Source organism: Gouania willdenowi, chromosome 3 (genome assembly GCF_900634775.1).
Source record: "Gouania willdenowi chromosome 3, fGouWil2.1, whole genome shotgun sequence".
Taxonomy (NCBI): Eukaryota; Metazoa; Chordata; class Actinopteri; order Blenniiformes; family Gobiesocidae; genus Gouania; species Gouania willdenowi.
Window position 1 is genome coordinate 13,636,304 of NC_041046.1, and position 13,158 is coordinate 13,649,461.

Genomic DNA, 13,158 nt, shown 5'->3' on the forward strand with positions numbered 1-13,158 from the left:
CTCGATACACCTTGAATCACAATATATTGCCCAGCACTAATCGATACCCTGCTCCAGTTATAATATAAACCAATCTATCACTGAGAATATTGAACACATTTTAATAATAAAATGTCCTAATTTTCAAATAATCAAGTGTAGATTAAATCTTGTTCTAATTTATATGAATGATGGTTTAAATAATGGCTATTGAATAACTTTACATTTTATTGAGTTTTTTAATGATAGTGACAGACACCTAAAAGTGTGTGTGTGTGTGTGTGTGTGTGTGTGTGTGTGTGTGTGTGTGTGTGTGTGTGTGTGTGTGTGTGTGTGTGTGTGTGTGTGTGTGTGTGCGTGTGTGTGTGTGTGTGTGTGTGTGTTAAACGTACCGAAGTATTCCTTCTTCATGTGCATCTCTAACTCTTTCTCCAGCTCTAAGGTGAGGGCCTCCAGCCTCTTCTCCGCCTGGCTGGGTCCACTCTCTCTGCTGGGGTTCACCTGGTAGGGCAGCTTGAACCTCTGACTGGAGCTCACTGCTTTAGAAGGGATCCCGAAGCCAAAGCTCATCTCCACGGTGCCCCCGCTCTGCTGCTGCTGCTGCTGGGGCTCCAGTACAGCAGACAGTCCCTGGTGATGGATCCGAACCTGGATCCCGTTGGAGTCTCCAAAGTCCTGCAGCAGTGTGTCCTCGGGTAAACCGCTCCCCAGCATGGATGAGCGGGGGGACGGCAGCTGGAGCTCCGGGTAGGTGCTCATAGAGCCCCGGGAGCTGCGGGAGCTCCTGGAGCTGTGGCTGGAGATGCTGGACCTGGGGCTGACCACACAGTTGGCGGAGGTCCCGGGTCTATTGCTGCCGTCCTGGCTGCAGATGCTGGATCGCGGACTGGCCAGAGGGGCCGCGTGCAAGATCGCGCCCTCCAGGTCGTGGTGGACCCCGGGACCGTAGCGGGAGTCTGAGTAGCTGGACCTGGGGCTGGTGGTGAAGGAGTACTGGCTGGCCGTGCTGGACCTGGGGCTGGGGTGCCGCTGGTCGTAGCCCATGCTGATGCCGCTGGTCCGGTTGCTGCTGGGCTTACTGCAGCAGTCACAGCTGTTGAGGCTGGTGCTGGTCCTGGGGCTGGACTGTTTACTGGTGTCACTGGCGGTGCTTGCATAGCTGGACCTGGGGCTGAGTACACCGTTACCATCGCAGTGGACCAGGCTGGATCTGGGGCTGGTGTATCTGTCCTGGCCCGGCACCACTAAACTAGTCCTCGGGCTGCTGATGCTCGATCTGGGGCTCGCGTGCTTGCTGTGGTCCTGTGAGGACAGGGAGGACGCCAGGCTGGACCTGGGGCTGGTGGCGGTGTACCTGCCGTCGTGGCTGCTGGTGATGCAGACGCTGTTGCACCTGTTGCCGGGCAGAGGCACCGCTTTGTTGAGGGGCAGTCCGTCAAAGGTGGAACCGGTGCTGTACCTGTGGCCCTGAACCTCCAGGGAGTACCTGCGGTGTCTCTCTGAAGCCCCGGAGTAACAGGGCAGAGCCACCTCGGACTTGGTGCAGCAGCCCTCCTCGCTGTACACAGAGTCCCTCTGAGGGGCGCAGAAATCCACCGGCACGGTCCGGGGGCAGTGCACGGGTCGCACCGGAGCCGCGTTGTACACTTTATTCCCAGACGTGAAGTTTTCCACGGTGTGATGCTGCTGGTGGAGCACAGAGGTGCCATTCATGGGCTTAGGTTTCATGTCCATGTCGGGGTTAATGAGCAGCTCTCTCCTCGGGTTATACATTCCGTCGTACAGAGAAAGGTCCTCCATCAGCTGGCTGGCCCGCAGTCCCAGCTCCTGGTAGGGCTCCTGGTAGGGCTCCATGGTGGAGGACAGAGCCGAGCAGAGAGGCGATAATTGCACTTCACATGGAAATCAAAACAAAACGCCGCCGTGCAGCCGCTCGTCTACTCCGACCCGCAAACACTCCCGCAAACTTCCTCCTCCGGCCGCATCCTCCTCCCTGCTTTGCCTGCTTTCCTCTAAAAACACACTCTTTCTTTCAGTTTGAACCGACAGGGAAACGTTTGTCAACTTCAGTTTTTGTTAAGTTGAAAGGTCTTTACAGTCAATGGCGCGCTGCGCGGAGGAATTTCCCCTTGTTGATTTTTCTTCTAGATCTCTCATTCGAGAATAATAAAACAGCGTGAAAAGTAGACTTAATATTCAAACGTGATCTAGATATCTCCCATATGTTGTTCTGCGTGCGCAAAGACGCAGAAAGGAGAGGCAAAAAGGCATGTTTCGCATGGGACTCGTTTGCGCAGAAGGAATGCGGGGAGGGACACGGGCTGTGCTTTGCCTCTGTGGAATGTGGTTAATGCTGCAGAGAAACAATGATTGGGACCAACTCAGCAAGGGGCTGCTGCTGAGGGAACGTCTGCATTCATCCCGCCTCACCTAGTGCCTCTGTGGAGCAGAACAACTCTTTCATTTAAAAACTTTTTATTTCAATTAAACTGCTACCATGCTCTGGAAGTGAGGTCTCAAATATATGGTCCGAGGCCCCAAACTTGTCTGAATAATTAGACATGGAGCAACTGCTGAGTTTAGAGGAGGATAAAAAGTATAGAAAGGACATCAATCATACAGTAAAAATACTATTAAAGGGTACCTGAACTGAAGTGAACGTTATTTGCAAGCACGATCATTCAAAAGATCATATTAAGGCTATAGGGGTGGGACGATACACAAAGTTCACAAGAAGATTTACGATATTGGGCTCACGATAACATTACGAGACTATAATTTAAAAGGTAAATACAACAACAACAGCAACAAAATTGCAGTTTCAAAAGTAACCACACTTTTATGTCTTTAACTCTGGGCATACTGACATATACTCTGGATGTGACCTTTTCAAATCAGTAAAGCTATAAAATAATAAAATAAACAATAATATAAATAAGACTTTTTTCTTATTTAAAGTGCAAAAAGTCCAACTCTGCAAATAAAAGACAAAAACAGACTGATGATTCATGCCAGTCTAAAATTAAATCCAAATCATCTCTTCATCATTAGATTACAAAAAAAAAAAAAAAAAATCCTATTTGTATGAACTTCGCATAACAAGCATTTAAAAACATTAAACTGGAACAGTCTACACATGCCATTTTGAACAATATTAGCACAATTCACCACTGTAACCTGACAGCTTTGATTGATGTATATATCTGTATTATATTTGTACAATTTTTATAATTATTATTTATTTTTTTATTTTTGTACACTGTCATATGTGCACTTGTATTTAATCCTTATTTTATTAATAGTCTACTTGATTTTGCACGGTTTTCTTTCTCTTCCTTTCTTTTTTTGTTTAGTTTTTATTCTTTTTATTAGTAATATTTCTTGAGCCTCTGTAACGCAAGTCGTTTCCCTCTGGGGTAAATAAAGTATTTCTGATTGTAATTCTGATTTACATTGTAAATGTCCTGGCAGCAGTTGAGCATATTTGGACATTGACTCTGTCTCCTGCAGGTGAAAGACACACTCGTTTGTGACAATCACGATTACCATCCATGATGTATTTTGTAAAGTTTTAATATTGCAATATCTTGTTGCACGATATACTGTATTGTCCCACCAGTTTAATCAGGGAACTACGTCACAAGTCCTAGTGAAGCAGCTGCAGGTATTAAATAAATAACCCTTCTTAACAAAGGAATACTACCATCTTTTCTCCTTTACTGGACTGGTAGTGATGCATCAGCGCTGAATGTGCTATCATGTTAGCGCTGCACGCTCTATATGCAGATTTTCCCTCTCGGAATCACTAGAGTATCTTCTCCATCTCATCCGTTGAGTCTCTTTTGCTCGTTCTTGCAACAGGAGTTACAATAACAGCTAAAAAATGCCACAAACACACATCTTTAGCTATTACAGTAATACAAATAAAAAAAGATTTAATAAAGAATAGTTAACAATAATCACTGCAAAAATACTCTGTAACATCTTTAATTGTTACATGAATAAAAAAAACAATATAAATATTGAAGAAAAGTTTAATATAAGCACAACAAAAATGCAAATAAAGAGAAAAATCAAAGACAGAATGTAGGAGCTAATGAAAAATGTTTCATTAAAAAAGTTTTTTTATTGGAAATATATAAATCAAATATGTCTAGTACAGGTAAGGTCCGGACACACTATAGAGCAGGGGGTCCCAAACAGAAATATACATTCAATACCTTGAGTACATTAAGACATGGGCTAGATTTTTCAAATACATTCACCTCATTCCTTGCGCAGCTCCTAAAGGAATGATTATGTACAGTATATTATGATTAGTTCCTCTGTCACTAAAGGAGCAGCTGAATCAACACTGAATCATTTACAGCATAAAATCTTTACTGATTTAAAAAATATTCTTACACAAATGTAATCTATTTTATAGTGAGAGACTGGAATCTAACACGACACAAGTTACGACAAGTGTAGAGCAGCATATATACAGGACTATAGGGTTGTGGATTGTTGCCTTGATGCATGAACCATTCAATAAATGTGATATATTTATTTTGCGTACAGCTACAGACCGATGCACCTCCAAATTGAAATAAAAATAAATGCACTTGTCATTTATGTACAAGAACATACACAACATTTGTTCTAAAGTTCCCAATGTTTAATAAATATGCCATTAGGACACCATACCAAACCCGTCTTATAAGAGTAATGAATAGTGTTTTTTGTTTTTCTGGGGGTTTAGGAGTCAATTTGCATATTTTTTTGTCATGTAGTATATTTCTCTTTAATTTGATGTATTTGTATTTTATGTGTCATTTTGTGTATTTTGCATATTATTAAGTTGTTTATTTGTACTGGACTTTTGTGTTTTTAGTGCAGTGTTGTGTATTGTTGTCCTTTTTGTGTATTTTTCTGTTTTTTTTTTCATTCATTTTGTGAGTTTTTTGAGTAATTTTGTGTGATTAGTTAGAGGGCTGCATACAATTTGACAAAAGGGTCATATGTGTGGCCCCCAGTATCCCATGTCTGTTTTATGTGAGTTGCTATGTTTCAGTAGCAAAGTTATAGCGCTACATAGAGGCCTGAAATATTTCAACATACAACATACTTTAGAGAAATATCCGTTATGCGGGGTATTATTTCAGTCAATAGTTGCCATTTCAGGATTCTGGGAGCACATTGGAATAAAACAAATGTCTGTGACAGCAGACACCCTTTATGTTAATCCTATCACCGCATTCAGGCTGAATAATAGGAGTGAATAGGAGTTGTCATACCCTGAGATAATAGGAACACTTCCTTCTTTGAAATTCATTCATGAGCACTTTCTTCAGGGAAACAGCAAATAAAGATCCTAAATTGACAAATAACAGTAAGAAGAAATGGGTCATTTAATATCAGTCTGAGTCTTGGGATAAAATTTGAGAAACCAACAACCAAACTGCACATATAACCTTACCCATCCATCCATCCATATACCCATACTGGTACTATACAAGACAAGGCACATCTAGTTGTACGGTACATTTCATACACGAGGTAACTCAGGAACAGTACTACACTTACTCCCCATTGGTGCAATTACATATTCTGACATGTTTTGGACTTTGTGAGGAAGCAACACAAGGAAATGTACAAATATCGAGTATACAATATATGTTAATGCATATAAAATGCAAAGATCTATTTTTAAAAAAACATGAAAAGTGACTTTCAATTAATACACTTTAATAATCTATACCAGACATGGGCAAATGGCAGCCCTTGGTCTAATTTTGTGTGGCCCTCAAAACAAATCCCTCAAATATATACATTTAAGTTGAAAGGAATATAAAACCCAGCACAATGCACGAAAGGATAGGGATGTCACGATACAACTTTATCACTTCGGATATGATACCGATATTGTAGTTTTGCGTATCGGCCGATACTGATATCAGCACAAATCACCAGTGTTACATTTGACAGTAACTAGCACTGTAACGCAATATTTTTTAAAGAAATAACGCAGTTACGTTACAATATGGCACGTTTGTCCGTTACTTTGCTAGCTGCAGTGTACGTCCTGTTTACAGTGGCGCTACATTTTTTTGCGGGACGCCGTGCCAAACACGATAAAACAGCAGAAACATTGTCAGCGTGTCTCTGTTTACATCACGGGCGCCAATCATGGCGAGTCAATGCGAGAGCAGGACGAGCTTCTCAAAGTGGAAATACGCGTATTATTTTACTCATTTGTCTCCAAAATGATGCACCGGTGAAGCTAAGCTAACGCTGCATTGGTGGACGTGAGGGAAACCTCTGCACCGAAACAACAGCGTATGGATTTTAACAAACTATGACAGGTCAGCCAAACTATTGCACTGTATGTTGTTGTAAATAAGAAGTCTGTCGCTTCTGCTGAGTCACTGCTAACAGCAGCTCATTAGCCTGATATGTTTAGCATTGTGTAGCAGAGAAAAATGCTGTGAATTTGTTTTTCCACATTTATTTTTATAAGCATTTTTAGCAGCAGAATGTGCATTTTGCTCAGCTGTTTTCTGCTTTATATGCACATCATTTATAGTTGTTTTATAGCAGGTTTTGTAAAGCAGAGTTGGTCAAAATTTATTCCGAATGTTATTCAGATTGCTTTCATTTATTTATTTTAGAAGGTTTTTTGTGTTTATGTTGAACATTATTGCTAGTTTTTGTACTTAAGCTGTAAGGGAACATTCTAAGGCTAAACAACTGTTTTATGATGCTAAAGACACTTTACATTTTGATCTTTGATTCTGAATAATATTCAGGTTGTTTTGTGTTTTATTTATTTCACCATTACTTGTAACATTTTCAGTTTCTGCTGGTCTCAGATAAATAAACTGCTATTGAAAGAATACTTAGTGTTTCAGTCAGATTGGTGTTTGTAAAGATTAATACTGAGCAACGTTTAGTACAGTGAATATAAATGATTATAAACTGTATGGTTGGATACAATAACATTTCATTTATCAGAGGCTTTTATCCAAAATAATGTCAATACAGGGGCACAGTTGATCAACAGTGGATTATTATATTATTACAGCTCTGATATGAAGCTTTACGGACATAAATGACCAAAAAAAAATGTTACATTCTTTAATTCTAAGTAACTCAAAAGATACTTTTTCTAGTAATGCATTACTTTTTGGGGTAAGTAATCAAAATAGTAACTTTGTGAATGAAGTAACTAGTAACGGTAACTAGTTACTTTTTCTCAGTAACTAGCACAACACTGCAAATGATACATACTTTTATTACTTATTTTGTAGTGTGGAATGTTAGAAAAAGTTTGATCAAGTGATGTTACTCAAAACAGAGAACAATAGTCAGCAACAGTAGTTTACGTTGTTGGACTGTGAAACACAGTCACCTATGGATAGAAGTGCTGGAGTGGAAAATTTTATCGGATAGCTTATATCTGTGATTTTAGATGCAGTCCGATAAAATCCGATAATTGTTTTCTGACTGATATTGGACCGATATCAATATCGGATCGGGACACCTCTAAAAAAGGATATCTAAAAACACACAAAACAAAAGAAATGCACAGATTGTAAACAAAAATACACAAAGTAACAAAAAAAAAAAAAAAAAAAGTGCTAAATGATTGAAAAAACACATAACGGCAACAAATGACAAAAACACACAAAACAAACACATAAATATGCTCTTTGTCCTTTCCTGCGTGTCATAGGTAGGCCGTTTCATTTAAGCGGTTGTAGGAACAGAGTAGAGCTAAGGCCACGTTTCCAGGTGCAGACCAAAGTGTATTTATTAATGACTTCCAAGTAGAAAAGTATTTACAAAGAAATAGGCAAAAACAAGGTTAAACCATGTGCAGCGCTCCAAACATAGCTCACATCATGCAGCACTCTTCCCCAACAATGCAGCCGAGCAGCTTTTATAGGCCGACAGATGATTAAGTCCCAGCCTATTCTGCAGCACAGGAAAGTTCTTAAAAACAACAATTTTATTCTTCCACACTATACATTACAAATCTAACAATGTAAAAATATTTCATTACCTCTACCAAATATATATGTTTTATTAAGTTAACGATATCTATATTAAAACAAACATCTAATTTAGCACAACATTTAAATCAAACACCCCTCCTGCTCCACACACAATGGTCCCTCCTGGAACCTTCTTAAGGTGCTCCGGCTCTCTGGGGAATCTTTTAGCCGGAACACCTGGGACCAGACCAGAGATACGAAGTAAGTTCATTTGTCAGACAATAATACATTTTATATTTAGTTTCACTCATACTTTACTCTCTGTTGCAGGTCCACAACCATGGGAAAAGACTATCAATAAACATCTGTTTTACAAAGATAATATACATGCGTCTTTTGTAAACAAGTAATGGACTTGCTTCATTACACTGTGTTAATGCTCACATTGGTCATTATTCTAAAAGCTGACATGAATGTTGATAATGTGGCCCTCAGATCAGACATTCCAGGGTTCTTGTTGATGATTTTTAGAAGAAAACACCACCAGAAACTTCACATCTTAGAACATTTAACAAGCCATATACGCATGTCTATATAATGATGCATTCACATCAAACTGGCACAAATGGCACATCTATTTCAGACCAATAATAAAGCATTTGTAAACTGTTTAATATGAAAATGAATCTGATGATAATGATACATCTGTGTCATATTAGTATAAAGGGCCAATCCCTTTCAGATCAGCTTTTATAGTGGTGAGAGGAAATATTTCAACATATACATCAAATTAGGAGTCAATTTTCCAAATAACTCATAAAACAGCTTTTGGTAAAAAACAGAAAAACCTGTTTAAAATTAAATTGGTAGATTTAATATAATATTTGCCCTTCTCAGATTATACAGGTTTCTATTCAAAGCCATGGAATGAAAGCCCAAATCACTCACAATTGTGAAAAAAAAAGAGACCTCCCACAAATTTTCAGGAAACATCACAATATGTTTTTTGGTGATTACTCAGCTGCCAACGACTGGCAGAAAAGAAAGTACCACTGCAAAAAAAGCAGAGACAAAGACAATGTCTCTAAGCAGTCGACCAACACGTGACCTTTGATGTTTCCTCCCATGACCTCTGCTTCTGAACCACTGCACCACCTCGTCCAGGCTGTGCTCCTGAGGCTGGTAACCCAGCTCCGTCTTAGCCTTATCCATGCTGAAGTAATGCGTCACACCTGTTTTATACACCTCTGTGCGTGTCAGCAGGGGCTGGAAGTTGTAAAAGGGCCCAATGAGATGGTGAACCATCTCTGTCAGGAAGGCAAAGAAGTAAATAAGTGAGATAGGAAGGCGTAGTTCGGGAAAAGGATAGCCCAAACCCTCCACCAGAGGTCTGAAGAATTCAAAATTATTGACAGGCCTTCCATCTGAGATGAAGTAGGCTTGTCCTGCAGAGCGGTGCTTCTTCTCTGGAGTCAGAGCCTCAGCTGCCAGCTCATGAGCCAACACCAGGTTGTCCACATGGACAAACTCCACCAGGCTGCTGGGATCCCCATACACAAACCTAAAGATACCCTTCTCTATGTAGCCAACTATTCTGGGCAGGTGTCTCTGCTCTCCAGGCCCGTAGATACCTGCTGGGCGTAAAGCACAAGTCCTCAGTAGCCCTGAACCATCCTTCAGCGCTGTGCCATTAGCCTTTAACACTGCCATCTCTGCCACAGACTTAGTTCTAGAGTAGTGGTCAGGGTGTAGATGGAGAGGTAGGTAGGGAAGGCTTTCATCTCCGTTCTCTATCACCTGGCCTCCAAACACCACGTTAAAAGTGCTGGTGTAAACCAGTCTGGACACTCCGTGCTCCACGCAGGCCTTCAACACATTCTGGGTACCTTGAACATTTACTGCCTCTATCAGACTCCTGTTCAGCTGCTCTCTGCCAGACATACCATAGGAGGCAATGTGGAATACACAGGCCACCCCTTTGATAGTTTTCTCAACTTGTGCGTAATCACATATATCCCCTTGAACAAATCCAATGTCTTGGAGCAGTTCTTGGTTTGGAGGGACAGCGTCAAACAGAACGATCCTGGATCCCCGTTTATGCAGCGACTGAGCAAGGCTAGAAGAGATGATTAAAATAATTAATATCATAAGGAAGACTAATCTGTGACTGAAAACAATGAATCTCTACTTTGGATTGACATGTAACAATTTCCTTCATAAGGAATTAAATTATATCTAAAGCAGGGATTCTCAACTGGTCTCACCCTGGGACCCACATTTAGCCACGGTCATTAAATCGCAACCCACTGTTTTTTTTTAGAATTCAACCAACCAAATGTAGTTTTAAAAAATATCTGTTGAAAACACGCATATGTAATTTTTAAAAAAAAAACATAAATCTCTCTATTTTCCTGTGCAACATACATTTCACAACATGCCAGTCAAAAGAAAAGTTTCTTTCAAGATAAAAGACAAGTCCAATATGAGAGATATTAAGTATGTATTTATTTTTTGACAAGCTGTCCGCGACCCACCCAGTAGAGGTCTGCGACACACTTTTGGGTCCCAACCCACCAGTTGAGAATTGCTGATCTAAAGTATGCAGTGATGACATGTAATCAAGCCTCTGGTGGGTTAAACAGATTAGCATAGCACATAGGTAAATTAGCTCAGTGATCAAATATATAGTAAAAAATATATAGTAGAAGTGGAAGCATCAACACATATTTGCACAAATCTGTCACAGTTAAAAAGTCGCAATACATTTTTATGATTTTCAAAAATTAGTTTGTTTATTTTTCAGTATCTTTCAATTTTATAATTATTTGTTATATTAATAATAATAATAATAATAATAATAATATTTTTTACGCTTTGTTAAATAAGCTTTTAAAAAAATTGAGATCACAATCAGAAATATATAATTAAGCAATGCTCCCCTCTAGCGGCAGACACTAGTCACTGCAGACTGTAATCCTACTGTTGCTTAATACATGTTAAATAACTGGTTACATAAGTCTTACCGAAAACCGAAATATCCACATCCTCCAATTATTAAAATTGTTTCTGCCGATGCATTTTCCATTTCAATAAGGAGACCCTGCATGGAGCAGAAAAGCACATGTTAAAAGGAATATACGTCAATGCAAAATACACGTGGTTTCTGCTACGCTGTACACACAGTATTTATACACAGTACACACAACAGTCTCCTGCCTAGTTCAGACAAACACATCACACCGTGATCCTTTAGAGAGGAAATAAATAGACTTTACCAGTAGCATTGATACGAGAACCAGTAAACTCTACAGGTCAGTGCTCCTCCTCCCTGGAATGGTTCTTGTTTTCTGCCGGTTTGTAACGATGGCCAACAACTCCTAGAGAGCATTACTGCCCTCTGGAGTGTAAAGTACGAACTTCCCTCTGTTCTTTAGCATGATTACTGCATTATTATACTATTACTGTAAGAGCCAGTTCGTGCCTCCGATCCCGGTTTACAGTGTTTCTCAATTGTTTAGACATAAACACTGGTACTAATAACTCATCAACCAATTCTCCTAAACTTCGAGCACAATTCCTGCTTCACACTATTTCAGTTGTAAAACACACTTTTTTCAAAACACTACACACAATTATCTGCATTTGGCACATTTTTTATATAGAAAATCTTTTGTTTTCACAAAGCACACAGCCGTTCAAAATTCTAAAGAAGATTGCCCAACTCATCTTACTTTAATTTCCTCTCAGTTTATTTTCCCATGGTTTTTTATATTGTCCAAGAAAGTCTTGCTATTGACCTTTGTCAGTAAAATCCACAGTTATTTGCTATTTTTGTTCTTGTGGCTCTATTTTCTCTCTCCCCAGTGATTGAAGTTCTGATTTAAAAAAGGCAGTGGCTATTCGTACAGTTGTCGTATACTGACATTCTATTTGCCCTATTTGGCCAGTTTAGGTCACGTGACTAAGACTAAACCTTACCCTAACCCTAAACATTGTTGCGATATTGGGTTGTAACTTAACCCTAATCCTAACCCTAACCCATAAAATGCCATTTACGTGTACTTTGGTAACAGTACCGATAGCACCGGGGGTTGTCCGTACGGCAACCATACAAATAGACACTTTCTTTAAAAAAAAAAGGAATTAAATAGATAGAAAATTTAGAGCGGCAAATATAATATTTTGAAATAGTAAGAAGAGGTTTATCACAAAATTTTTTTGGAGGGATGTTTTTTTCATAAATGAAAAAAAAAAAAAAAAGAAAAAAAAAATTGTATCAAATTGTATGTCCATATAAAGCCTTCCATTCACAAACAAACATGTTGTTCTAGAATATTTGAGCATGTGAGCAGTCTCAAAACACATGGTGATTGATTCTTCAGCGTTATGACAGAAAGAGCACAGACAATCTACATTTTGGCAAAATTTTGAAATTATACTATTTACAGGGTCACATCGATGTCAAATTTTCAGGCATACCTCTAAAATCTTATTAAGAACTATTTGCTTTAATGGACACTTTTGGTCTTGTACAACAAGTGACTGGTCCGAGTCATCCGACACATACACTTAAGGTCACACTTTGGATGTGATTATCTCTGAAGGTGTTGATATCTCTGCTGTTGATGTAAGATATAGCTTTCTCTGATCATTTCTGTCTTTTTATTTAGAGACTGTAACATCTGCTCCCCCTACTTCTGTGTGTTTCACAAAAAGGTACATAAATGATAACACATGTCTACAGTTTATGGAAGCCATCACGATGACACCAACCTTGAGTGCTGAGACAGTTGATAATCTCTTGGATGAGTTTAATACAAAAGTCTGTAATGTCATAGATGTGGTGGCTTCAATCAAAACTAAGAGAAAACCAAACACAAAGAAAACTCCTTGGAGGACTGAGATAATGCAGAATTTGAAATCTGATTGTAGAAGAGCTGAGTGTAAATGGAGATCAACAAAACTCCAAATTCATCTAGAACTGTACAAAATAAGTCTGCCTAAATTGTTCAAAGCTGAAATTATTGCTAAAAACATCAACAACTCACACATTTTCTGTTATTGAAATGCTCATCCCTGAAAGTAGCTGCTGCGAAAACCTCTGTTATAAAAGAGAACACTGGATGCCTCTATACTGGCTAACTATAGACCAATCAGCAACCTTCCATTCATAGCCATGATCATTGAGAAGGTGGTCTTCAAC

At 39.4% G+C, this 13,158-nt stretch overlaps 2 protein-coding genes across 2 annotated transcripts in view; both read right to left on the minus strand.

Annotated features, from left to right (window-relative positions):
- The window catches only part of wtip (WT1 interacting protein), a 49,928-nt gene extending 47,643 nt beyond the window's left edge, over positions 1-2,285 (minus strand). The window contains exon 1 of the mRNA XM_028441869.1: positions 372-2,285. Coding sequence (XP_028297670.1) covers positions 372-1,833 — 1,462 coding nt within the window. The 5' untranslated portion in view covers positions 1,834-2,285. The remainder of the gene's footprint in view (positions 1-371) is intronic.
- A 5,491-nt stretch (positions 2,286-7,776) lies between these two features.
- sdr42e1 (short chain dehydrogenase/reductase family 42E, member 1) lies at positions 7,777-11,303 on the minus strand. The gene is made up of 3 exons (XM_028439105.1): positions 11,231-11,303; positions 10,979-11,055; positions 7,777-10,071 (listed from the first exon to the last, which is right to left on the minus strand). Exons 1-3 carry the CDS (start codon positions 11,237-11,239, stop codon positions 8,973-8,975), a joined length of 1,185 nt encoding a protein of 394 aa, XP_028294906.1. The 5' UTR covers positions 11,240-11,303; the 3' UTR covers positions 7,777-8,972.
- Positions 11,304-13,158: the final 1,855 nt, after the last annotated feature.